The 26,304-nt window shown below is 44.4% G+C and overlaps 3 protein-coding genes across 4 annotated transcripts; 2 read left to right on the forward strand and 1 right to left on the reverse strand.

Annotated features, from left to right (window-relative positions):
* Window positions 1-1,700: 1,700 nt before the first annotated feature.
* On the forward strand, window positions 1,701-2,578 carry LOC133890576 (uncharacterized). Of its 2 annotated transcripts, none has more exons than XM_062331017.1 (2): window positions 1,701-1,937; window positions 2,127-2,578. In XM_062331017.1, exons 1-2 carry the CDS (start codon window positions 1,760-1,762, stop codon window positions 2,519-2,521), a joined length of 573 nt encoding a protein of 190 aa, XP_062187001.1. In that variant the 5' UTR covers window positions 1,701-1,759; the 3' UTR covers window positions 2,522-2,578. The 2 variants fall into 2 exon arrangements, with proteins under 2 accessions (XP_062187001.1, XP_062187008.1); XM_062331024.1 differs by having other exon boundaries at window positions 2,130-2,578.
* A 4,507-nt stretch (window positions 2,579-7,085) lies between these two features.
* On the reverse strand, window positions 7,086-15,698 carry LOC133885836 (uncharacterized). Its single transcript, XM_062325595.1, has 7 exons — window positions 15,533-15,698; window positions 14,731-15,098; window positions 12,570-14,556; window positions 12,018-12,040; window positions 10,903-11,147; window positions 7,560-7,689; window positions 7,086-7,154 (listed from the first exon to the last, which is right to left on the reverse strand). Exons 1-7 carry the CDS (start codon window positions 15,696-15,698, stop codon window positions 7,086-7,088), a joined length of 2,988 nt encoding a protein of 995 aa, XP_062181579.1.
* An 8,786-nt stretch (window positions 15,699-24,484) lies between these two features.
* LOC133890588 (RING-H2 finger protein ATL73-like) lies at window positions 24,485-25,435 on the forward strand. Its single transcript, XM_062331036.1, has one exon. The coding sequence runs from the start codon at window positions 24,537-24,539 to the stop codon at window positions 25,179-25,181; it is 645 nt and encodes a 214-aa protein (XP_062187020.1). The 5' UTR covers window positions 24,485-24,536; the 3' UTR covers window positions 25,182-25,435.
* Window positions 25,436-26,304: the final 869 nt, after the last annotated feature.

A 26,304-nucleotide genomic window follows, 5' to 3' on the forward strand; every position in this document is an offset into this window, starting at 1 on the left:
CAATCACAAAAAAATCTAAAAAAACTAGAGACAATTCTAAGACCTTTTGTGAAATTTGTTTCAAAAATAATATCCTTTGCATCATATTTCATGGAGAGGAAGTTTAAAAAAAACGTGTAGCTCATTTATTAATTCGAGCTAAATGCATAGTTAATTATTTACTAATCCAAAAATCATGAAACCAATTTTTTTAGTCTTCTTACATGATCCTCTATCTTCTAAAAATACATGAAATCTTGAAATAGTTATTGTAACGTGCAAGATTGAGTAAATGTGTTACAGATAGATTAATTTATAACTAATCCAACACCCTCAAAATTAGTGAAACCATTTTTATTAGTTTACTTAAACAATTATTTGTGTAGGAAAAATAATAGAAGATATGAAAAAATTAAAATAACATGAGTTAAAAATGAGCTGCGCATTTTTCTGTTTTTTCCAAACTTCCTCTTCTTGAAAAATGAGCTGCGCATTTTTCTGTTTTTTCCAAACTTCCTCTGTTTTTTTTTGAATTTTTGAGGTGTTTTTTGCAATAAAGTCAAACTTTTGAGAGGTTTTTTGCAATAAAATAACTTCTGGGGAGAAAAGTCAAAATACAAGTGACTTTATGGAGAGTGCATCTTTCCCTATGATAAAAGATACGTATCACCTAGAGACAAACGTATACGTATAAGATCCGATTTCATATAATTTGGTTCTCTGTTGAACACTCTTAACTCCTCCATACTCCATACAGACGGTGTCTTATTTGCTCCATGTGGCGGCAGGTACCGGACGGTGTGACAAATTCGTAACTCACCTACTCCCTCGACGGCCAACAGCGGCCGGTGCCCTGATTCATCCTATCGCGGCTCGCCTGCTCCCTTGATGGCTCGGCGATCGACGACGCCCTGCAGACTGCAAGCTCCCGTATCCCCTCAAATGGTCCACCTCGAGCCTCCCCTACCGCCTGACGTCAGCTGGCCGACTCCCCTACGCCCTAGCGCCCCGAGCCCCCGACGGCTGACATCGGCACTGCCCCTTTCACCCTGAGGTATGTTTTGTATTTTTAAATTTACAATATATATTTTAGTCGTTGTCATACAATTATTATTTATAAATACTACCATAATATAGCATATGCAGGTTACCATAATACAGCATGGAATCATGTGATAATGGTTGGTGAATTTGACCTTTATGAATAGATATTTATCTAGGTAGATGTAACTTTTTTTCATGTTATTTGTCTATTTTCTTATCTATATGTATTTATATTGGTGCCATTGTATTTTTATAGCACATCTTTAAAATAAAATTTCATGAAAATTTCAATGCTTAGAGATTAGCATATCTTTTCTTAAATATTGGGTCCACCACTATCTCCTTATATAGTCGGGTCGGAGAGACATACTACTCGAAGTATCGAGTGTAACACTTCCGGATTTTGTTATCTGGATAATTCTTTTTCAATTTTAGAATAGTTTCCGTGTGGAGCATAATGATCCACATAGAATGTTCGTATATGTCTTATTTATCTTATAACGGTTATTAAATTTATCATATATTATACGAATATGTGTACCATGGTCTAATCAATATTAAAAAAATACAGTTACCTAGATTCCACCAACAGTGCTACCTGCTAACTAAGCTGAATACGTGTAGTGTATAATTGTAGGCTGTAGCTTGAAAAAACTGCGATATGCTTACTGATTGAATTGATCACGGGCCAGATCAGCTCAAATGGAAAGTGTTTGCGCAGTTCAGAGAAAGTTGAATGTTAAGTTCCGGGGAAGAAGAGTACTCAAGGACGCCAAAAACAAGTAGCAACAACAATACCACTGGAAGCAGGGCTTACTTTCCCCACGCTACAGTTAAGAAGAGGCTTCTGAGCAGCAAGTTTCGATCTGGAATCGATTCTACTAGTTCCGTGTCCCCTCCGGTGGCCTATCTAGGTAAGTAGTTTGTAGGCTTCCTTATTGCGATGAGTTCGCGTGAGGAATTTTGTCTCCGCCCAAGCTCCTCCGGTGACATCACCGTCCATGGTGCCTGTCCTAGAACTCGAGTAAGGGTGGGATTCCTTTTGGCAGCTGTTTCGATAGGGCTGACTCAACTTTTGCTTATATGGGGCGTCTTCCGCGAAGAAGTCGGTTTCAACATCTTCCATGGAGAGGCCTCGATGAGGTTAGAACTTGTCCACTCCTTCCTTGCGAAAGTGGGGGAGATCTGGCCATCCCCATATGTGGGCTCCTATTTCCGGTCGTCGGCTTTCCTGGAGATGATAGCGGATGATACTTCTGGTTTACCAGCGTCGGGTTTCGATGCGGGTGACGTCAGCATTTTTTCCTCCTTCAGCTACGGCGAGGCGATGGCCAATAGGCTTTCAACGTTGTCAGATGCGTCTCCACGGTGGTTCTGGGGCGTTGCTCCTGCAGAAGGTCCAAGGTTAGAGATCCCTCGTCGAGTTGATGGTAGGATAGTGCTCCGGCTCTGGTGTCCTTCGGCTGTGGACATCACCGGAGATTGTGCAAGAAGTTAGTAAGGACCTGGTATTTTCCTTTTGTAATTTTCAGTTTTCCGGGTGCCTTTCTGTAAATGTGGGGATGTACTGTTCTCCTTTTTAATATAATATCCCTTTCGAAAAAAAGGACGCCAAAAACAGTACTGTCACCTAGGAGATTTCAGTGGAGTTATATAGCTAAAATATTAGAAAACGGAGCGATCGATGTTGTACATGGTCAGGCACAGGACAGTTATTGACGACGGGCGACGAATCTACAGGGGAGTAACATAACTTCATTGATTAACAGGCAATACAGTGCGTATACACAGGACTGACGATGTTGCTCCTTCAACTGTGGTAACTTCAGGTCAGGGAAGAAGCCGATGTACTTCTTTGAACTCAATGATGATCAGTGCATTATTGATGTACTGCTAACGGTGTACATACACTGATACGCGTAATATATTTTGCACAACCCAACAATTTCACGTTACTCAATTGCATAAGAGAATTTCCCAAAAAATATGGCTGTTGAGACTTAATCTCTCACAATACTTTTGGTATACCGAATGATAGGTATGTAATCGACGTGTTCGGTGTGTGTATAAACTAAGAACGTCAACGTTATCTAGGCTCAGGTCTCTCGTGGGATAACAGTCATACGACATGTCTATTATTTTATGGATAGTATGAAACTGTTTGTAGATATGTTTCTATCTTCTTACAAGTTCGGTCATTTCCTATTTATAAAGTAGGAGTGGTATATATACAAATAGACCGTATTAATATCATGACTAATCTAATCCTGACGAAACTAGCTATCACTATCTAGGGTAGGTAGGCAGACCCTACACTGATCGACCGGTCTGCTCTATCCCGTCACCCCATGCCACATGCCTGCCTGCGAGACGTCCTATCTACCATGCGGCGTCATGCCTGTCTGTAACGCCATCTTGTAGCATTTAATGATACGAGGTGGGATACTGCCCCTCTGCACCGGCCAAAGACTTCATTCACTGGACGAGGTGCCTGGGGAAGGAAAATACTTGAGTAGAGAGCATTCAATGCGACTTGATAGGTAAAGATAAAATATCTACCCTGCGACCAGTGAGGCTTACCTCCATGACCAGGGGGCTGGTCGCGAGAGTCTTGCCTTGTCACGCAATAGGGACACATCATTAAAAAAAAATATCGCAAGCTGGCTCCCTTGTGCGGACTCCCCTGGTAGGGGACCCTCTTATTCTATACACCGATAGAAGACCCTAAGCTTCCCGCCGATGTGGTCAGTTGTGCAGTTCACTATGTGATCGTGGTCGGACCTGGCTGCACCACTTGGGCCCCAGGTGAACAAAAATTTACCTAGGAATGATCATCGATACAGTCTTCCCTCGTGGTGGGCCTAAGAAACCACATCTTGAGAGAAGGTTAAAATAGAGAGAGAGAGATCGTGGGAGATATAAAAAAGGGGAACGTGGGAGAGAGAGACAATGATGGTATTCGAACCCAAGGGAATTTCTTCTTCTCATGCACGGCTTTTTGAATTTCAAACAAGCCGGGCCCCATGGTGGTTGAGATACCACAGCTGAGCCTCGCTGCTCAGGTTAAGCAGCTTGCGGACGCCGGGTTGTCGGGATTAGACGTTGTTCGTGACTTCATCAAGTGTCGGCTATGCCCCATATGGAGGAAAGCACATCTGACCTACTTGTACTTCAGGAATGAGGACAACACCCGGGAGAGCTCCTTAGGTAACGCCACAACCATTTTTATGGCGCTTACTGCTAATCATGCGGTATCTTAGGTATCTCTTTTATTCAGATCTTCTTAACGAGATCGTTGATTTGTGGGTCAAATTCCAAATTGCGGCTGCCCCGAGGAAGAATGGCCCTCCGTGAGATGCTCCACCAATGTGTGACCTCCCTTCGTTGGAGAGGGCTCGGGTTAGATTGGTATGTTTGGTATTTTCCCAAAATTTTCACCTCCAAGCCTTCTGTTGGGTCAGAGTTCCACAGTTTGTGTCGTCACAGGGTATTCCCAAGGTTGATGTCTTATGCCCGATCATAGACGAGATCATGGAGATTGCCCAGGAAGTTGATCTTGTTGCCTGCATGTCCTCTCCACCACCCAGCGCCACTCTGGCCAACCGTCAACCCAGTCGTGAAGTCGACCGAGATGGCCACGGAGGCAACCAAAATGCTCAGAGCCAGGTATGGACCGCAGGTGGTAGTTTTGGGAGCAGCACCGGTCAGCAGAGGGTTTACCAGCATTGCCCCGACCAACCTAGCTCCGACCAGCCGCACCTCGACCAGACCGGGGGTGATCGAGCTGCCATCAGCCAAGTGTCCGCGCATGGGGGGAAGAGACCGGTGAAAGACTAGGGTTCCATGGGAACATCTAAACACGTTCGTGGGACACCGATCCCTGGCAACTCATCGGCGGCCTTGGCTTCCCCGTTGAGAGGCTTTACGAGGATGAGACTTGTGCTCACTCCTCCACTGATGTGGTATGTTCTTTGGTTAGGAGTGGATCATCCGAGCTCTTCGCAAACTTTGTGACCCATGGTCGCTACAGGTCCTTAACCCCGCCTCTGGCCCTGATCGTGCCTAATCCACTGGTGCCTCCGCGATGCGTTCCCGGCCCTCAGCCATGCGCAACTACGACACCGAGAGCATTAGTTGTGACTTCTGGGCATGTAGAGTAGGTCGCGTAGCCCGTTCTACCCTCCGACCTGCTCTCCCTGGTCTACCACTTCCATGCCTCCATCCGCAATCTGATTGCTGAGAAGGAGGCAATAGACGACCAGTGCGCAAAGGTAGAGAAGTGGGTGGCTGAGGAGAAAAAAGCGTGACTCCTGCTTCAACAGGGAAACACTAAGCTTCAACGGGAAAAAGACATGCTCACTACTGAACATGCTGAGCTTAAGGAGAATGAACGAAAGACTCGTAGTATTCTTGAGGAAGCCTTTAAGGATATTTGGAGGCCCCTGAGGAGCGCTGGGCTAGAAGCCCCTGACCCGAAGGAAGAAAGGACTGCTAAGGGCTGGGCCATCACCATTCGCGTCTTGATGGAGTGGTTTGCCCAGCTCTCAGGCATTCTGGTGGAGAGGACGTCAGAGGACGTGGTGAATGCAATGAAGGCCACAGTACTTCCCCAAGCGTTACCGTAGCCGTGAACCAAACTTCAACCTCGAGATCGTCCAGGAGGGGATCGCGACAGCAGGTCCCATAGGAGCAGAGAGGCTGGAAGAGGAGTGCCAAGGGCTGGCGGATTACATGGGGCTCATCTTTCAGGTGGAGATCGTCGAGGAAGCCGATGAAGAGGAGTAAACCTCGACTTATAATTTAGGCTTGTATCTTGTATAAATGAGGCTTTCAACTTCTCTGATGAGCCTGTGTCATTATTGTGGTCGTAGGGTTCCTGAATTGACCAAACCATCTACCCGCTCTAAGCCCCCGTCCGCGCTTGTAGATAGAGTGCAATCAGAGACGTCCGAGCAATCTGCTCGCTTCAAGCCCTTAACCACGTTTACTCACCACTTCGTCGACTACAGTAGTCAAGAAGCGGTTGCCAAGTGCGAGCTTGGGTTCGCGATCGAGCGAGAGACCCTGTAGAGTGACCTTCGAGGAGCATCTATCTTACCACCACTAAATCACATGTAGTCCTAGGCCAACCAAGCAAGGCTCGACCAGCTGACCCCTGTGAGGTTTGCAACCTGTTTGCTTGGTCAGTTTCTCGGGAGGAGCTGCTTGTGGCATAGAGAGACCTAGAGTGGATGACCAGAGAGAGACCAGCGACGAGAATACTTCTATGACTGCCTCAGTCAGGCTTTTACACCCTTCGACTCGCTGCTACGGTCCGCCAGCATTCTGGTTCACTCAACACCTAGAGACACTGTGACTGGTCACGTCGACTGCTTGTTAGCAGCATCCGACGAGGCCGGCGATCTTGAGCAGAGGCTTCGTGAAACTGTCAGTGACCAACTTTTCGAGGTCAGAGTCACCGACGCCTATCTTTCCCCTGTCTGCACCCATGACCGTATCCCAACCTGGACCTTGCTTCGATACTTGCCGCCAGCTTTGGCAGGATTCAGAGGACCATGGAGGAGCTCGGTGCTCTCGCAGACTCATTTATGTACATAGCTCACTGCCTCCTTTGGCTGTCTAGTTTGACCCGTGAGGGACATCTTCGGGTCCTAGGGATACTGTATAAAAATATTTTGTAATGTAAGGATCTGCTTTTTATGTGAACTTTTCATGGGTTCAAGTGATGAGTAGGTTCTGAGTGCCCGTTAAAATTAGGGGTGACCAAGGTTTTCATATCACTCGCTATTTAGGTTCGTGGCGCCTAGGACAACCCTTGGCACGACAAGCCCTTCGATGGTGACTAGCGCTCGACCCGAGTTTAGACTTGTGGCTTCGAGGTCGTTATCCCCAGCCGCCCATATCCTTGAAACTGCACCAGTGGCAACTTGAATCCCCTCTCAACAGTTTGATACTCACCATAAAAATGAACAGGATAAGTAGCAGTATGGGAAAGCAGAGAAAAAGTACTATATCTAAACTGCTCTAGCCCCTGACCCCTTGGTCGACGGAAAAGCTGTCGATCAGGCGGTCGAGCTCTTGAACCAAAAACACTCACAATCTATCGGGATACCGCTCTCATCCGAGAAATCCTGCAAAACAAAGAGTCTGGATATTGAATTTGAAAAACTTACAAGCCCTTATTTCATGCTCGTCCCGGAAGATCCTGCAGAACAAAAAATGTGTACTCACGCTCGAGCAGCCTCATACATAGAACTTGCACAACTGGTCGATGTTCCAAGAATTATGCATTTTAAGGCCATCCTCCATGGCTTGCTTGACTGCACCAGGGTGGGTAACCTTCACCATTGTTTAGGGCTCCTCCCACTTGGGGGAGACCTTATTCCGGCCCACCTTATTCTAAACTTTTCTTAGGACTAGGCCGTCTACGACTAGGTCCGCTCCTGAAACCGGCGGTCATGGTAGCACCTGAGGCTCTGACGGTATCGGGCTGCTCGAATTATAGCACGATCGTGCAACTCTTCGATCAGGTTTACGTTATCCTCTCGTAGAGCCACCTGGTCGTCATTCGAGTAGTTGGCCACTCGAGGAGACTGGAGGGCGATCTCGAAGGGGAGCATTGCTTCAGCGTTGTAGACCAGAAAGAATAGAGTCTCAGCAGTGGCTCTGTTGAGGGTCATTCATAGCGAACAGAGTACTATAGGGATTTTGTTCACCCAACGTCTTGAATAGCTCTGAAGCCAATCAAAGACTCAGGTTTTGACCCATTGTAGTATTATCTCATTTGACCTTTCGCCCTATCCATTACTTTGGGGGTGTGCTACCGACGCGAAGCATACTTTGATCCTGATCTTTTCGCAGTAGTCTCGAAAAGTGTTACTAGCGAGCTGAGTCCCATTGTTCGTAACTATGCAGTTCAGACTGACGAACCGTACTCCCAACCCATGTATGAACTTGATCGATGCTACAGTAGTGGTCTTCCTAACGGGCTCGGCTTCGATCCACTTAGTGAATTTGTCGACTGCCATAAACATGAATTCAAAATCGCTAGGGGCTTTAGGAAACGGTCCCACGATATCGAGCCCCGAGACAACGAAAGGCCAAGATAGTGGTATGGTTTATTGTGCTTGGACTGGTAGGTTGGTATGTCGGCCATGGTACTGACATGACTCGCACCATTTCACCAACTCGCAAGCATCCTGAAGGGCCGTGGGCCAATAAAATCTTTGCCAAAACACTTTTTTTACTAGAGTGCGGTATGAAGCATAGCTACCACATGTGCATTTGTGGATATCAGAGAGCATTATGCTCCCCTCTTCCTGAGTAATGCATTTTAGTAAAATATCGTTGCTCCCTCTGCGATAAAGGCGTCTGTCGGTGATATGGGAACCAGGGGTCCCCGAGTCCCGAGGCCAGGATAGCAGAATGCCACGTGGCGCCTTCCCTCGGGGACTATCTCCCCGAGGGCCGGAAGAGCCAGTTCCGGGAGGGGTGCTCGGGGCCATGAACAGTGGTCCCCGAGTACCCAGAGTTCCCCGACGACCCGAGAAGAGCCAGTTCCGGGAGGGGTGCTCGGTCCAAGAACAGTAGTCCCCGAGTACCCGGACTTCCCCGAGGACCCAAGAAGAGACATATCCGGGAGGGGTGCTCGGGTCTATGAATATTAGTCCCTGAGCACCCAGAGTTCCCCGAGGACTTGAGAAGCCCCTTGCCGGTGGACCCCATAAGGGCTCAACGGTGAGGTATCAATTGGTGAGAGGCCCGATACTGCATTTAAGAGGGAGCGTGGCCTGTCACTTCCAGCCACTCCCCCCCACGCCTGTCGTACTGAGTACGTCAGTCCCTGCTACCGCCTGACAGGAAGGCGTGGGGACATTTAATGCAATAGGTCCCATCGCACGTCACCCTGTGGGGTCCATAAGGGAAACGGCTTGGAGACATCGTCACTGGGCTCGAGGCACATCGCCTGCCCCCCTACTATGTCAGACCTGCTCTGACCGAGCGGGCATGCAGGGTTGTTCGGCGGCTGCCCGGTGGGCCCCCTGCACCTGCTAAAGTTGGTGTAATGAGCGACAGGACCGGCCGAGGGCGCATTTTCAACCCCCTGTAACATCAAATTGCAGTCTCATGATGGTTGCTTTCCATTTATGGCTCATGGGAACTCGTGCCCCACTTTCTGGGCACGCCAAGCCTCCCCCAACAAGATAAAAGAGGGGTGCACTCCAGAGAAGAAGAAGCCTAACAGGTCAGACAAGTCTGAAGCCCGATGAACAAGTCTCAGAAGTTCTAGCTCACAGCTGAAGGTCGGAGAGATCGGCACTTGAAGACCGAAACTCTAGACTTAGACAAACAACCTTGTAACACAAGAGATCCAGAGAAAGGTATTCCAAGAGCATTAATAGCATACACATAGGAGTAGGGTATTACGAACCTGTCTAAAATTCCTTGAGCATTTACTCTCACTAGCCGACGATCATCCGTCCCACCTACATCTCACATATTCACACTAAATCCACGTACAAGGTAGATCCAGAATTAGCCCCTCGGCCGAATCTCAAAGGGGGTCCCTCAGGATCCCCGCTTGCGGAGTTCATCCTCCGACAGCGTCCCTCTACCAGGGAGTATCTGTGCAGACTCATCGTGTGACCTTTTATGTTGACGCGTCATCATCAGGGACTACTCGATTCCGAAGGTAGTCCAAGATCTTATCCATCCAAGTCGTAATCGAATCAAGCAGGGCGACCACATGATGGCCATCCGAGGTCAACGACACCAAAGGAGGCGTTGCCTCAAATGGTGTTGCCTCTTGTGCTTCATTTCCAAGCGGAGCGTCCTCTTCACCTTGGCCCAAGACTGCGGAGACTCCAACCGGGACAGTTTCGTGTGAAAAGGCTAGACAGAACAGCTCATTTGCTAGGAAGTTGTCCTTACGAGGGAAATGTCTGACCTCAAAGCTGATAAAAGCGTCGCTCTAGCTTTCTCACTTCGAAGAGGTATGCCGTCATTGTCAGATCAGAGCATTAAAATTCCTTTTGCACTTGTTTCACGACCAGTAGCGAGTCCCATATCTCTAACAGGCATTTTATCCCAAGTGCGACAGCAGCTCCTATTCCGAACAAGAGGCCCTCGTATTCCGTAATATTGTTAGTAGCTAGAAAACATAATTGAACTACATATGCGAGGATGTCATCGGTCGATGAGGTTTGGACCACTCCAGCCCCCACTCCCTTCAGCATGAACGACCCATCAAAGTGCATGGTCCAGTGCTTATCTACCTCTGGTCGTTGTTACTAGTCGGGCTCAAAGGACGACCACTCGGCCATAAAATCGACCAGCGCTTGGGATTTCATAGTCGTTCAATGGACAAACTGAATACCGAACTCCCCGAGCTCTACTGACCACTTTCTTATTCTTCCTGTTGCATCCCTATTGTAGAGAATTTCTCTAATCAGGAGCGAAGAGACTACCTTGATTTTGTGGGCCTAGAAGTAGTGTCTGAGGTTGCGAGAGGCCATGATCATGACATATAATAGCTTATGAGCTTGTGGATACCGAGCATTTGCGTCATGTAGGATCTCACTAACAAAGTACAATGGTCGCTGAAGACCATCTCATTCGACAACCAGGGCTGCGTTTATGACTTGTGTAGTAACTGCAGCATAGAGTAAGAGCTCCTTGTCTGGTTGAGGAGCAGTTAGTACAGGAGAGGATAAGAGGTACCTTTTGAGATCTTGGAAGGCCATTTTTGCTTCTGGAGTCCACAAGAAGTGGTCGCTTTTCTTCAAGACTTTGAAGAGCGGCATCCCTTTCTCTCCAAGCCTTGAGATGAACTTGCTCAAAGCCACCATACATCATGTTAGTTTTTGGATTTCCTCTAACCTGGTTAGGTATCTTATCTGGTCGATGGCCCTAATCTTGTTGGGGTTTGCATCTATTCCTCGACTAAATACGAGGAACCCGAGCAATTTTCCTAATGGGACTCCAAACGTGCACTTCTCCTGGTTCAGCTTCATGCGATACTTTTGAAGGTTGTTGAACATTTCTTGGAGGTCCGCGACCAGGTCATTCCTGGTCCTACTCTTGATGATCACATCATCAACATATGCCTTGACGTTTCTACCAAGCTGTGGTCAAAGAATGAGCTGAATACAATGCTAGTAAGTGGCACCGACACTTTTTAAACCAAAAGGTATTTTTACATAGCAAAAGACTTTGAAGGGTGTTATAAAAGCAGTCTTCTCCTCATCTTCTTTATACATGCTAATCTGGTGGTGTTTCGCGCAAGGGAAACCCACGTCGAATGTATGTTTGTATAATTGTGAATGTAGTATTTGCGGGCATGCCAGTATACAAATTATCCGAAAAACAGGAGACAATGTAACAGAAATTATAAACTTTATTTATTCATGTCAAATTCATAAAGTACATTTCTCTGATTACAAAGTGTTACTCCACAACGCACACGCTAGGAGCGCGGCACGACGTGTAGCTTCTATCGAAAGCGGCAACATGGCCACAACCAAGAGCTCTGACGCCATGCTTGACTCAATAACTCCCTCTTTGGGGCCTCGGACGTATCCTCATTGACCAACCAAAGGCAACGTGCCACGAAAGCAAAAGCCACACAGGCGTACTACAAAGGTGAAGGTTATCACGGTTTTGCCACGAAAGTCCTACCGTAACGGCACTATATTTCCTGCGATAATTATAGGACAGGCACAAAGGTGAAAGGGGATCACTTGTGGGCCACACAGGCTCTTGCTGCAATGGCACATATTTTTTGTTTATAAACATCATCAGACAACTGCATAAAGCCACCACTGTATATCAAGACTGATAGCAACAGGGAGGGAGAAATATAATGCAATTCTTAACATCAAAGTGAAAGGGGTAGCACATATGGATTAAGAAGCTACCCACAGGTGCATCAGAACAATCGGGCCTCAATAGGGCAAGCAAGCTGCAAGCCGCAAGAGTAACATCACAACATCTACCTCAATACCAAAGTGATCACAACCTGCAATAGGGTATCATGCGGCAATAGGAAACCAACAATAGGACTGCCATCACAGAGCTGCAAAATACGTCGATGACAGATCAAAAGATAAAAAAAAAGGGGCAACATCAGAAGAAGCCCACCATGTCCTTGTTATCCAACTGGCCATAGGAGAACAAGTAATAACTACCATTAACCATACTATAGATTGAATGATAATTACCACATCCCTTTAATTAACAGAACCACAGCAAGCCATCTTGCAAGAACCCTCTAGATGAGTTGGTGGCGCCCGGGCTTGTGTACAAGCACGACGGCAGCGCAAGCAAAACAGCAAGAGGAACATATAGCAGCCGAAGAGACGCCAACTAGCAGTGGCAGGCCCAGGTTTTTGAATTTGGGTGTACATACAGTATTATGTATAGCTAAATTTTTTTCGATAACCATAAATATTAAACAACGTCCAGATACAAACTCTAAAATAAAACTTATTCATAATAACGACAGCATCCAAACTCTAAAAAAAATCAAAATTACAATTCAACTTTACGGTTCTTCATCTTTTGAAATGCAGCTATGATGGCATCATCCTCAACTTGCAAAAAGAAGTCCCGCTCAATAAAAGTGACCAAACAATCATTCATGTATTGACTCCTCATTTTATTCCTTAGCTTATTCTTCACATAAGTCATTGAAGAGAACACCCTCTCAACACTAGCTGTCGCTACAGGAAGAATTAGCACCAATTTGATAAGCTTGTAAACAACTTCGAAAGTGCCGCTCTTCTTTGTTTCAACAAGCTTAATAGAAAGATCGGCAAGATTTTTCACATCTTTAAACCTCTCATCCCTTCGCACATCTGCGATATAATTTCTTAGTTGATTGGGAAGTTTCAACATTTCATCCTTTGTGAAATCCTTAGGATAAAATTGAGCAAGCTTAACCAAATTCTCCTTATCAAATGCAGCAAATGAATCAATAGGATTGAATGATGCCATGCAAATAAGTAATTTTGTGTTCACCTCATCAAACCGGTCATTAAGCTCTCGAAGTTGTCTATCAATGACACCCAAAAACATATGAACATGAAAGCGGTGTTTATTTGTAACTTTACCATAGAACCTTGCAGATCTTCCAACCGGCTTGTAGCGACCATCCATATCAGCAATTTTGATCTTATGCTTCACACAAAAAGAAATGACACCTTGAAAGAAAGTATCCCATCCACCATCTTCCCGCAATAACTGCAATTGTTCCTTTGTGGTATAAACAAGAGAAATAGCATTAACAATATCTTGTTCCCTCTTTTGCAAAGCATTGCATAAGTCATCTGTGTACCCAAATATTTCTTCCATCAAATGCAACATGAAAACAAACTCAAATGACTCAAATGATGTCAACATAGTTTGAGCCGATATAGCCTCCGTCCCACTATAGTCTTCCCCAATCTTGATGAGAACATTCTGAATTGGTTGGTACAAAGCAATAATATGCAATATAGTTTTATAGTGAGATCCCCACCTTGTATCACCTGGCCTTCCCAATCCCATCTCTTGATTCAAACCCTGACCGGTTTCAAGTTCACCCAATTCCAATGATTCAATGATAGACTCGGCTTGAGCCACTCGAAGCATTCTTATCTTCTTACAAGAATTCCCAAGAACATTTAATAAATATAAAAGTTGTTGAAAAAACCATTGACAATCACCACTCTCCTTAGCAACAGCAACAAGAGTTAATTGAAGTTGATGAGCAAAGCACTGAATATAATAAGCAGAAGGAGACTCATCCATAATAAGTTTCTTCAAACCATTAATGTGACCCTTCATGTTACTAGCTCCATCATATCCTTGCCCACGGACCATCGAAAAGCTCAACTGATGATCCATAAGCAAATTTCTAATTGCAGTTTTTAGTGTTAAAGATGTAGTGTCTTCAACATTGACAACACCAAGAAATCTCTCAACTGGCTTTCCCTTTTTATCAACATAACGCAAGAAAAAAGCCAATTGTTCATTTAGGGACACATCACTAGATTCATCAGCAAGTATCAAAAAATATTCATTACCAAGATCCTCCATAATAAGCTTAGTAGTTTCCTTGGCACAAGAGCTTATGAGATCCTTTTGTATCTTATGGTCTATCATTTTATTTTTTTTCGGAGCATTCTTTAGAACCACCTTGTTAACTTCTTGAAAATTATTTGCTAGAAAATTTAAAAGCTCAAGGAAATTTCCTTTATTTTTAGAATCTTCACTTTCATCATGCCCACGAAAAGCCAACCCTTGTCTCAAGAGAAACCTTATGCACCTAAGTGACCATGTCAAGCGGGCTATGTAAAGAACCTTGTACTGTTTGGTTGTCGAAGCAAATGACTGCTCAATTGATGTTTTAGGTTTCACAAATAAATCGTATTTCTCTTGAGCTTGATTGTGAGCACTATTAATATCACCAACATGTTTCTTAAATGCCTCTTTATGGTTCCAATTTTTAAATCCCCCATTCACAAAAGCATCTCCACCAGCACAACTATTATCCTTGAACAAATAACAAACAAAGCAAAATGCAGCCTCTCTATCCACACTATACTCAATCCAATTATAAGTATCAAACCAAGTAGGTACAAATCGACGCATACCTCCAATCATTCTTCTTTCAAAATTATGATCCCGTGGTTGACAAGGCCCCAATGCAATGAATCTCCTTCTCACCCTATCTTGATCATTGATATCATAATCTGCAATTGGAATCCTCTTCCCAGGATCACGCGGAAGCAAGTCAACATCATAAAATCCATCATCACTGTCATCCACTTGACCCGCTTCATTCTCTTTAGCCTCTTCATGAACTGCATCATCATTGTCATCATTTTCAATGATTGTGGACAATGGAACTGGGAGATCAGGTTCCGTGCTAGCAGCAATCTCAATCTCATTGTCAGGCACAGGCAATTGAATGGAAGGAGAAGATGAATTGATTTCAGCTGATGTCTTTTTTGACTTTGCAGCTTTACTCCACAGAGTTTTCAAATCAATTGTCTTTCTCTTAATAGACTGCCCAGATGACTTCATAATCCCCTCTAGAAGAAAAAAAAAAGTGAGCAATTGAGCATGTGACAAACAATGAGAATAACAACATCAGTGAACAAAAAAGAACACCATGCTCTGTCCCGCACACTTGCATTTCACATCAAAATCAGCAAGTTTAATTTAGTAACTTCAATACAAATCTCCTATTTAGCAACAGATCACCAGCTGGTCCTATGACCTATGGATGTGAACATGATGTCTGAGGACTGAGGTAAAATGATGGATGAAAGCAATGGTGCCATTTTCTTCATGGAGAAGTAGTGATAATTGTTTTGTTGCAACTCAGTAAGTCACTAATCTAAGAAGATAGAGTCGTACACTGTTGGACAGTTGGAGCTAAATTTGATTGCTTGTAATTTGGTTAGTACTTGACAAATTTTCCTTCTTACATTTCAAGCAAGCATGGAAGCTGGGTCACACTCACCAATGGAGACAGAGCCCTCAGCACCTGCGCCCAGGCTCGCGCTCGCCACTGCCCTACCCGTGCCGCCGCCGCCGATGCCCGCGCCGTCGCCGCTGTGCCCGTCGCTGGCGCCCGCGCCACCAAAGCTGCTGGCCTCCGCGCCGCCTCCGCCGCTGGCGCCGGCCATATTCTAGGTTTCGTGGAAGCGAGATGTGGATTGTGGAGCGTGGAGCACTCGAGCTGTTGGTGTGGCGTACTGGCGTGGGCCGTGGGGTTTGGGAAGGCAGCAAGCCAGCAGGCAGGGAGCCAGCATGGGCTTGGGCTGTTAGATGGTTGGGTGGGTTGATGGGGACCATGGGGTGGCTGGGTGGGAGGTCAGAAGCTGGCACGCTGGCCATGTTCGGCTGTATTGGCTTGCTATTTTTGCTCAATATCTAATACTTCATATATACTAGTATATATAGAAAATTTTTGCACAAATATTTGGGTGTACATCTGTACACCCATGACCCAACGTGGGCCCGCCCCTGCCAACTAGGCCATAAACATGGCACCACGGCAACCATAGCACAATGCTACCATGATACAACATGGCTAAAACCCGTGGCTATGACATCACAAACATAGCCGGAGCTCAAGGCTACAATAGGGCGGCCAGAGCTCAAAGCTTCAACAGCATGCGACCAGAGCATGGCATCCATAGTGTGAGGCCGAAGCATGGGTATCTACAGCATGTGGCCGGAGTGCGGCGTCCATGTTATGAAGGCCGATCACAGAGACAACATCTTGACATGAAAGGTCGAGCATCACAGAGCAGAAGGGGGAAGGGAATCGAAGCTAGGACTCACCATCGAGGACAGTAGAGGCTCGGCTGACCATCGGCGCCGTACTGTCAGCGACAACATGAGGATGGAGAAGACCGACAAACTTGAGAGCGGCGGTAGCACAAGACTTGAGCGAAAGTGCGATGTGATGGCGCAGTAGGGCTTCATTGAGGCACCAGAAGATTCATCCTCGGCCCTCTGCTATATATAGTCCCGGTTAGGGATAAAGATGAAGCGAAGAAATAGAGACCTGATCCTTCACGAATGTGATTGAGTTTGGAGAGGAAAAGGGTTGAGAGAGACCCAACTCAAGTGTGACATAGCCCCTCAACGGAGACGTAGGAACCTCTAGTGGAGGTGTCCGAACTTTGAGAAATAAATCGTGTGTTTTCTCTCTTATTTCCTTGTTCTTGAGTTCTTGCTCAATATTTATGCATATTGCTCGATCTACTTGCTCGTGTGAAATTGATTGTAGGTTCTCCATGGATCTTCTTGGAATCATCATTTAGAACATATGACTTCATTCGGTTTGAGCTAGAACTTCTTAGACGTCCTTTACTTTCAGTTTTGAGTTCATTCTTTGCTGAACCCGGAGGTTCCAGCTTTAACCCGGAAACTCCGAATACTGTACAATCAGATCTGAACTTGGAGTATCCGGTGAACAGTATTTTCAGGATTTTTAACTAGAGTTTTCTTGTACATCTTTTGCTAGTTTTTAATAATCTTTGTCACCTTAGGATTGTAACTTTTACACTTATTTAGAGTGATTATGTACTTGTTGAGCCTAACATATTTAGAATTTCACTTGTAAAAAATCCGTTAATTTATTTTCCGCTGCAAGTTTAGGCCAACGATAAAAGGGGATTAATTTTTGTAAAATCGTCTATTCACCCAGCTCTAGGTGGTATCATTATCCTTTCAAGTCTAGACTAGCCCCAATCTGGACCGTCCTGGATGGGTTGGAGTCGTCGAGGCAAATAGCCTTGAGCTGATCGTCTGAACGAGCGATGACGTGGAACTTCACCGGACGACCACTAGACCAGGCATTCTCAAGCTACGACCTAAGATTCAGCTTAAACATGTCGAGATTCCTATTTTCGCAGTGCAAGGTCGTCTTTACGTTACCGATAACAGTGATGGCTCCCGTTGGACTAGGAATCTTGATGAACTGGTAGGTGTAGTGGGCGACGGCCATTAACTGGGCTATCGCTGGTCACCCCAAGATCGCATTGTAAGTGATCCTGAAGCCCGCCACATCAAACAAGACCTTTTTGGTCCTGAAGTTACTCAGTAAGTCGAAGGTGACGGGCAGCTCGATTTGCTCCAATGGTTTTATTGAGGAGCCAGGGGTGATTCTGAAGAAGGGAGGAGAGGGTTTCAACGCACTCCTTGTAATCTATAGGGCGTTCAGCGCGTCGATGAAGAGAAGGTTGATGGAGCTCCCTCTATCAACCAGTACGCGACCCAGACAGATATTCCGCACCGTTGGTTTGACCATAATGGAGTAGCAACCAAGATGTTTGACTTGCGTGGAGTGATCGACCTGGCTAAAAGTGAGAGTACCTCTAACTACTTTAGACCCGAGCTTGGGCCTACAGTGGTCACCAAACCTCACGGCACTTTTTAAATGATCTTGCATTGAGATTGTCCCTGCTTTCAGCGACATAGGCTAGCACTGATACATCTCCTCGTATGTATTTCTGAGTGTGGACTCTGGACCAATTCGTACAGACACGGTGCTGTTAATGGATGCTGGGGAAATTTGTTGCACGCGTTCTAGGATTCTAGCTTGCTGGAATGGACCCTCGTGCATACGGCATACCAGTATACACGTGTTTCGTTCGCTCGGTTTTGTACAACTCGTCTGCTGCCGTACGACCTTATCTTTTTTTAAAAACGAAACCGGGCCGTACGACTTTATCAGTATGCAGCCTGCGGCCCGTGCCTTGTATTATAGTATTACATTCAGCGAGTCCAAAACCGACTGTTAGTAGGTATATCTCATGTCTCAGTGCAACGGTACCTGATTTCCCCGAGACCATTATAGGGATCGATCATGCCAGCACTGCGGTGTCGTGACGACCTGCATCTCATTAAGAGAAGAAAAAGAGTACGAAAAAGAGAATAACATGTCAGCGCAAGTTCTTTTACATACAAACGCTCTATATTATATGCCTAAGACTATAGACCTACTATAGATAGAAAACTTATGTACACCACTCAAAATATTATGAAGCTTAAAACCTAATCAACAGAGACAAGCGAGCGTGACACCCCGGCACTTTGCAGAGCATATAGAGAGTGTTAATAACTATGCGTCTGTACTGATTTTATCCATCTTTTAAGTGTTACATTTTCGGTCTTCAGTAAGTGTTATTTAAATGTGTATATGATGATGTGAATATATATGTGAGTATACTTGTTGTACTAAGGTAAAAAAAAAAGATGTTGACAAACTTAACGCACACATGGACATGGCACATCCGACCTCGACCCAGGAGCCAGGACGCGCGCGGGGCGAGGGGAGGTCGAGGACCACGCCACGTGCAGGTGACGAGCGCCGGCCGCTCGGCGCGCGCGCGGCCGGTGTTTGTTTGGCGATACGGTCAGATCGGGCGCCGGCACGAGCCGGGCCGTCCCCTGCGCGCGCGCGCGCGCGCGATCGAGGGGCCACAAGAGTTGGTGGAAGGTACGCAGTACTGCTGGGTGGGGCAGAAGCGCCCCGCGGACCACGCTAGGATCCGGCTCCCCGCGCTCACATGGCTGGATTCCTGCAGTCGCGCCTCCGGCCCTGCCTCCTTCAATGCGCGATGGAGACGTTCGTTTTGTTTGCATCGTGTGCTCACAAACCGATGCGCCGCTCTGATCGCGTTCGCTCTCGGCGTGAGATGCAGATGGCCTGGCCCCCGGCTCCCATACTTGAGGTATGAAACAACAAAGATTCGTCTCTACACGCTTTCTATACAAAATCTGCAAAGGTAGCTTAAGTTCATATGGCCCGGCAAAAGAAATGTTATACCCCAGCACACTCACTAGCCCTGGATGAAGCCCAAGAGGCCCTTTGTTTCATCCCGGCACTCACTGGAAGCCTGCTTCTGGATCCACGTACGTAACTGGTGATTATGCTTAGCCTTCCGGATCCACAAGCGTGTGTGGCGAGAGCTGAGCATGGAAGAACATCGATGCAGGCTGAAAGTCAGCCCTCGGCAAGTAGTGCAATGAAGCAAATTCTGTCCAGGGAACAAAAAGGTCAAATGGAAGTCATAAACCAGTTGTGGAAATGGTGGGAATAGAGAAACCGAGTGCAAGAAGAACGCAGGCGTGATGCTGCAGACTTCATATATCATCCAAACTCAGGCAGAAGATGTAGTCAGGGTTCAAAAATACGACGAGCAATTATTACAATTACCGAGCTTACCGGTCCGCACCAATTTCATAATACGAACGGTTTTCGAATTTAAATTAAAAAATTATAAAAATAAAAAAACTAGAGACAATTTTAAAACCTTCTATGAACAAAAATTCAAAAATAATGTCATTTGCATCATATTCTACAGGGAGGAAGTTTGTGGGAAAAAAAGAAAAAAATTGAAGCGTGCAACTCATTTATTAACTCAAGTTAAGGAAAATCTTAACATGCAAACATATATTTTTCTTATGTAAGGCGTATCTTAATAGAATCTTTAAAATTAGTTTCACTTCATCTAGAATTTTATTAATTTCTTCATGATTTTTACAAAGTTCACAAGTATAAAGTGAATATGTTAAGAAACATCAATGTAATTAACTTTATTGTGTCTACCATTATTTTTTCTACATAAATCATAGTATAAGTAAACTAATAAAAGTGGTTTCACTAATTTTAGAGGTGTGATGGGTTAGTTATAAATTAATCTAGTTGCAACATATTTGCACAATAATGCATGTTACAATAACTATTTCATTAGTTCATGTATTTTTTAAAAGACATAGGATCATGTGAGAAGACTTAAAAAATGATTTCATGATTTTTGGATTAGCAAAGAGTTAACTATGCATTTAACTAGGTTTAGAAAATACATTTTCTCATAGAAAATATTTAATTTTTTATAAGTATAAATACTTTTATCTTTTATCGTGTAGATCATGTTACAAAGAAAATAACAAAATTTGTTTCACTTGATTTGAAGTTCAGATGAATTAGTCATTGATTTTATAAGGTTGAGTTATTTTTTGTGTTTTTGTTGAACTTCACTTAAATTCGAGAAAACCGCTAGATAAATCGGGAAAATAAATTGGTTACCGAAAAATACGGTCAATGTGGAAAATGCGGAAAACTTTGTCGATAAATTGGTGAATTTGCTCGGTTATCGGTGCAATTTGACCGGTTACTGAATATCGATTTAGTCAAAAAAAAATTCTCCGATTTTCAAATTTGACCGAGTAAATTTTTCATAATAGCCACGACCGGTCTGCATCGAGGGAGCAGCTGAAACAAAGAAGAGTCTAGTCCGCTCTTCATTCAGCCCCCCACCCCCCCTCCTCGCCTTACAAATGGGCTGTTACACAATAATTTCTGGTTACCGTTAGTGATCGGTTTTTCGAGGTTCAGATGATATTTTAAACCTTAGATGTATTCCTAGTCTCCTAAAAAATGTAAAAAGTTAGCGTATGCTTTAGATCACTGGGATGTAAGTGTCCTCATGGTATATATCGACCTTCACTGGAATGGTACGCTGGTAGCAGGAATGACTTGGTGGCCAATAATATCGTTGAGTCCTTGGTTTAACGTGTTAGAGTCCATATATTGCAGCAACCATGCACGCCAGATCGAGTCCATATCTCGTTGTATATCTTTGTATAGCTAACTGCTAGAGCTTAGTTAGGATAGCTATCTCCTGTATCATATATTGCCATGTATATCTCCCATACGCCAAGTATATATACCGGCCTCAATCAATGGAAGCGTCATCATGCAATTTCCTCAATCTATCTCTACTTTCATAACAGAATTAATTCCTATTCCACTAAAAAACTAGTTTATTTTTCCTTTGAGTTAAAAGTGGTTCGGCCAGCATCGAATCCCCACGTCGAGCTCAAATGCGTTACAGGCTCGCCGAACAAGCAGCCGGCTTGATCAGAGACGGATCGAGGGCGTTCCCGGTGTGTAGGACGGCAAGAAGCGCCTCGCGTGGGCGTTGGGACGTAAGACGGGTGCGAGGACGGGAACTGGATCGGGACGAGATCTCCATCGCTGCCGGGCACAAACAGAAGCGTGGAGACGGTCGCTGAGCGTGATCGAAATGAAAGCGGGCGTAACACAAGGTCAAGGTGAAAACAAAAAGATTTATGAAGGACGCTAAGGCACAGGTCCATCACACGTACGGGGACAATTTTCTCTCTTCGGGTGTTACGCACGTCGCGTTCGCGCCTTCGTGGACACAGCCATGTGAGACACAGGGGATGCATGTATGCGGCCAAAGCGCGCATGTCGACGGAGTGGAGTTCGATCTGGAAAGCCAGCTCTCGATCGCATCAAAATATTTTGGAGCTAGCAACAAATCAAATACCATTGCCACAGCGTCGTGAGCCTTGGCCCTTGCTGAGACAGGAGATAATTAGTGTACCATATGCACTAAATTATATATATATAACACTACATAAATACAATAATATTTATTGGTCAGTCACTAGTTAAAATTTAGCTCAAGTGTTACTTTAGAGAAGGCCATTAGTCTATAACTTTGATTTGGAAACGATAGGTCTTAAATCATGTTACTTCATTTTGCTCTCATTCTTTCTATTGTTGTCTCACTAAGTATGAAGTCATCTCATATTCTCATTTTCTCCTCCTCTCCTCAAACGAAGACAACCTTGACTAATTAGGTTAGCTTTTGCCATCGTTAATGGAAGACAAAGCCTTAGTACTGTTTTTTATTCTGATTATGAATTTTAGCCTCAAAAGTAAAAAAATAAAAAATATGGACACAATCTAAAAGTTTATTCTCACAATACACAAGTCAAATTGTACTACGAAATCTCACAATTCACAGTCTGATAGGAAGAAGCTTATCTGTATAATTCAGATTGTGACACTCCACAACAAAAACAAACATGACCTTAATCTCAAGGGCTTCAACTTAATAAGCCCCTGATAGTTTAATTTCATCTATTTACAACATTTCTACTAAAAAACTACATATATAACTGTTACATATGTGGTATGATACATGTTCTTGTTTTTTTTCCTTCTCTCTTACCCTAGAATTGTTTCCTCAAACCTACTAACATTTATGAACAATTATAAGTACTTACTAGGTTTGTGTTCTTATGATGTGTTCAACATTACCATATAATTTTAACATAAGAAAATTATTGCTGCTTGTATTTAAATATAGAGCCTCTAATTTATCGGATCCCGGGCCTCTAAAAGGTCAGGATGGGCCCTGGTGCTTAATTAAACTATCCCTTTTCTTTGCACTGCACCTGCATAAGCACATAGGCATTCCTTTTCTTGTCACGAATGCACTAGATACAAAGTCGGGTTAGTTTTATTTCCTTTTTTCCAAATAGGGGTAGTCTTTTATTTATATACATATAGAGAGAGACACACACAACACATGAAATTCAAGATACCACCTTCTTCTGAGAGCTAGCAAATTCCCGTCCTATTCCCGATAAGGAGAAAATTTGTAAGTTGTCTAATTAACTGACGGAAAAGAAAGAAGGAATTTACGCTGCTTTGTCAAAACCTGAGGTGAAACTTCTTTTTTAAAATGTTTAGATGAAACTTTTTTAGTTTAAGGATCACTCTTTTTTTGTTTCAGGCCCATGCTGATTTTTTATTATAGCCTGGCCACAATTATATAACCCATAGTCCCTACCAATTCGAGGCACGAACAACACGTGCGCGCACGGTGACGGGTGACCAAAAGGAGCCGATCGACGGGACCGCTGGCGAGAGACACGTCGGACGAAGAACAGTCTTACGCGGCCCGGACAAACCACTCACGTATTGACAAGTCATCACCACCGTGGTACCTCCGTAGACAGGTGTCTCTCTCCCGTGCGCCGACGGGTCGCAGTTAGTGGAGGCTCCAATAGGCCGGATTGTGTCCGGGAAGTTTTTTAACTTCTACTCCGTATTATTTAGTCGCTAATGACGGGAGTAAGTGCGGTTTGGCATCCGTCCTTTGTTTGAGCAAGCCGCTCTCGGCGCATTTTGGTCTTGGAAAAGTCCATTTAAACACGCAATCTGTGGGTGCTTGTTGCGATCTGGTGTTCATCTTGTGTAGTAACCTCCGTTTTCCAGACCGGTGAATTGTAAAAACCTCAAAGCAATCTAAATGGCAATGAAGTGAAAATACGTGAGTTTTTAGAACTGAAGTACCGGCTTAAAGCAAAAAAGTAAATTTTACAAATCTATAACTATTTATATCTTTGTAACGCTAAACTACAACTTTTAAGACTTATTTTACAAAACTACAATTATTTATGCTTTTAGTAACGCAAAACTAAATTTTTATTGATCTCACCCGTCAGCTACACATATGCTAAAAAATTATAGCTTATTGTTACTAAAGGTCGGAGTAGTTATAGTTTTATGAAATAGACTTTAAAAATTATAGTTCCGTGTTATAATGATATAAATAATTATAGTTTTATGAAATTTACTCCAGAGAAAAAAACTAAAGTGCCTCAAATTTGGATTACTTAATTCTATTTGAAAAGCTTTTGTCTATTAATTATGTCAGCAATCCACCTTCATCGTTAATCCAATTCATTAGTCTCTACTTCTATAAAATACATAAGCTATGATAAATTCAATCTATCTTCATTGTTCATCTGAGTTGATCAAATTTAATCCACGTTCCTTTATTTTAGATCAAGCGACTAGTCCATGAGGTTATAGTATTATTTTTTTATTGCATTCTCTTCTAAAATTATATGATCATATTGTAGAGTTCGTATATGCAAATATATCTTTTATTATACTATATTTTTTACTTTTTTAAATTATTATATTCTAAATTGATTTTACATGTATAAAATACGTGTACAGTTTACCACTAACCAATCCACCAAAGGGGACCCGAAATATCATGTCTTGTTCCGTTCCTATATAAACCCCTCTCCACGCCGTGCCGCGAGAGATCACTCTCCCAGCACCACAAGACCGCTCTACCGGGCACACTATTTTCTCCGCGTTACAACTTGACAAGATGGACGTCGAACGGTTGCATGCAAGGCGGCTCCTGTCGCACGGCGCGGTGGCGACCGTTGCTGCCCAGTCGCCCGGGCCGGCCGCGCAGGTGGCCGACGTCAGCACCGGCACGCGCGCAGCAGCGCCCTTGAGCTCGCTGGACGCGACGGTGATCAAGATACTGTCGCTGCTGCTATGCGGCCTCGTGGTCGTACTCGCAGTCCACGTGGTCGTCCGGTGCGCGTTCCGCGTCATGCGCCGCGTGTGCTACGGCCAGGAGCCCACCGGAGGCGCCGAGTCCGCGGCGCGGGAGAGGGCCTCCTCCTGCCAGTCCGATCCCAGGAGGAAGCGCGGGACCTTCCACGGGATGATCCCGTCGCTGGTCTACTCGCCCGAGGTCGAGCTCGCCGGGTGCAGCGCGGCGGAATGCGCCATCTGCCTCACCGAGTTCGCGCAAGGCGAGCGCGTGCGCGCGCTGCCGCACTGCAACCACGGCTTCCATGTGCGCTGCATTGACCGCTGGCTCGCCGCGCGGCAGACGTGCCCCACGTGCAGGCGGCCGCCGTTCGCCGGCGAACCCGCCTTACCGTCGGACCGAGCGGGCAGCGCCGGAGGGCTGCAGCTGCTGGTGCACAGTGACGCCAGACAGCCCGAAACTCATTAGCGTAAAGACAAAACGATGAAGAATGTACAGTGTTTGTGTGTAGTGAATTTTTTTTGGACCGGCTGTCATCTGTTATACTCTGGTCACGATCTTCTTCTTTTTCTTTTTCTTTTTTGTTAAAGTTGTAGAAGTGGCCTGGGTTCCATGCATGGTGACTGACTTAACCTGCAGGAGTAAGTTTTATGCAATTGCAAATATATGTGGTGCGGTTTAAGTTTGTGTATACGAGAATATTGTAAGTTAAGAGTTTATTTGGCAGGACTTCAGTTTCAGATTTATTTTACACATCTACGGTGTTATAGATACATTATTTAACGAGAAGATTAAGTATCTCTTTTTTATTGATGATTTGCCCATTTGTATGGTTTATCATATAAGTGGATAGGCTTTACTCGTCTCATAGCATATCTCATATGATGGAAAACTGGCTCCATGACTTTAGTAAACAACTAAAAGTTCATGTGCTAGTTGGAGCGACGGCTCTTTTTGATCGTTATAGCTATAAAAAATGATATTGATAAGAGAAAATTTGTATTTCCTTTACAGGTTATTTATACATATGCACATTGAATTCATACTTGGCATATGCTTTAGCAATCAGAGTCTCGAAAGATGTTAGTTGGGGCATGCACGTGATTAGAGCAAGTGACTAGCACGCTCTTTTCTAGATATGGATGGGGCTATAAGCTTCGGATCAAGAACCCATCACCACAATTTCCCTTCATTCATTTTTCATCTTTTCAGAGTGAGTTTCATGTACTTGGTTTTAATTGTTGTTTTTTTTTTACTTTGTATTGTATGCATTTTAACTATACAAAGATCAAAAATAAATTTTTATATAGTTGTATTGTCTTCTATAACATTAGAGTCAATATAGATTCCATTATCAAAAAATCATTGGACCATAGAAAAACGTATAGTATCCCTTATATAGGTGGACTAGTTAGTTTGCATGAAGGCATATCCACATTTAGAGCAGCCTTTTAATCGCTCACAAGATTGCACAAGGAAGTTGGGAGATATATATAGATCGAGTTGCTTCACAAAATCGTGAAGTTGTCCCGTTTAACAAGAATTTATCCAGGTTCATCATGGATCCGGATCTACAGCCCTGCTAAACACC

Source organism: Phragmites australis, chromosome 1 (assembly GCF_958298935.1).
Source record: "Phragmites australis chromosome 1, lpPhrAust1.1, whole genome shotgun sequence".
NCBI lineage: Eukaryota > Viridiplantae > Streptophyta > Magnoliopsida > Poales > Poaceae > Phragmites > Phragmites australis.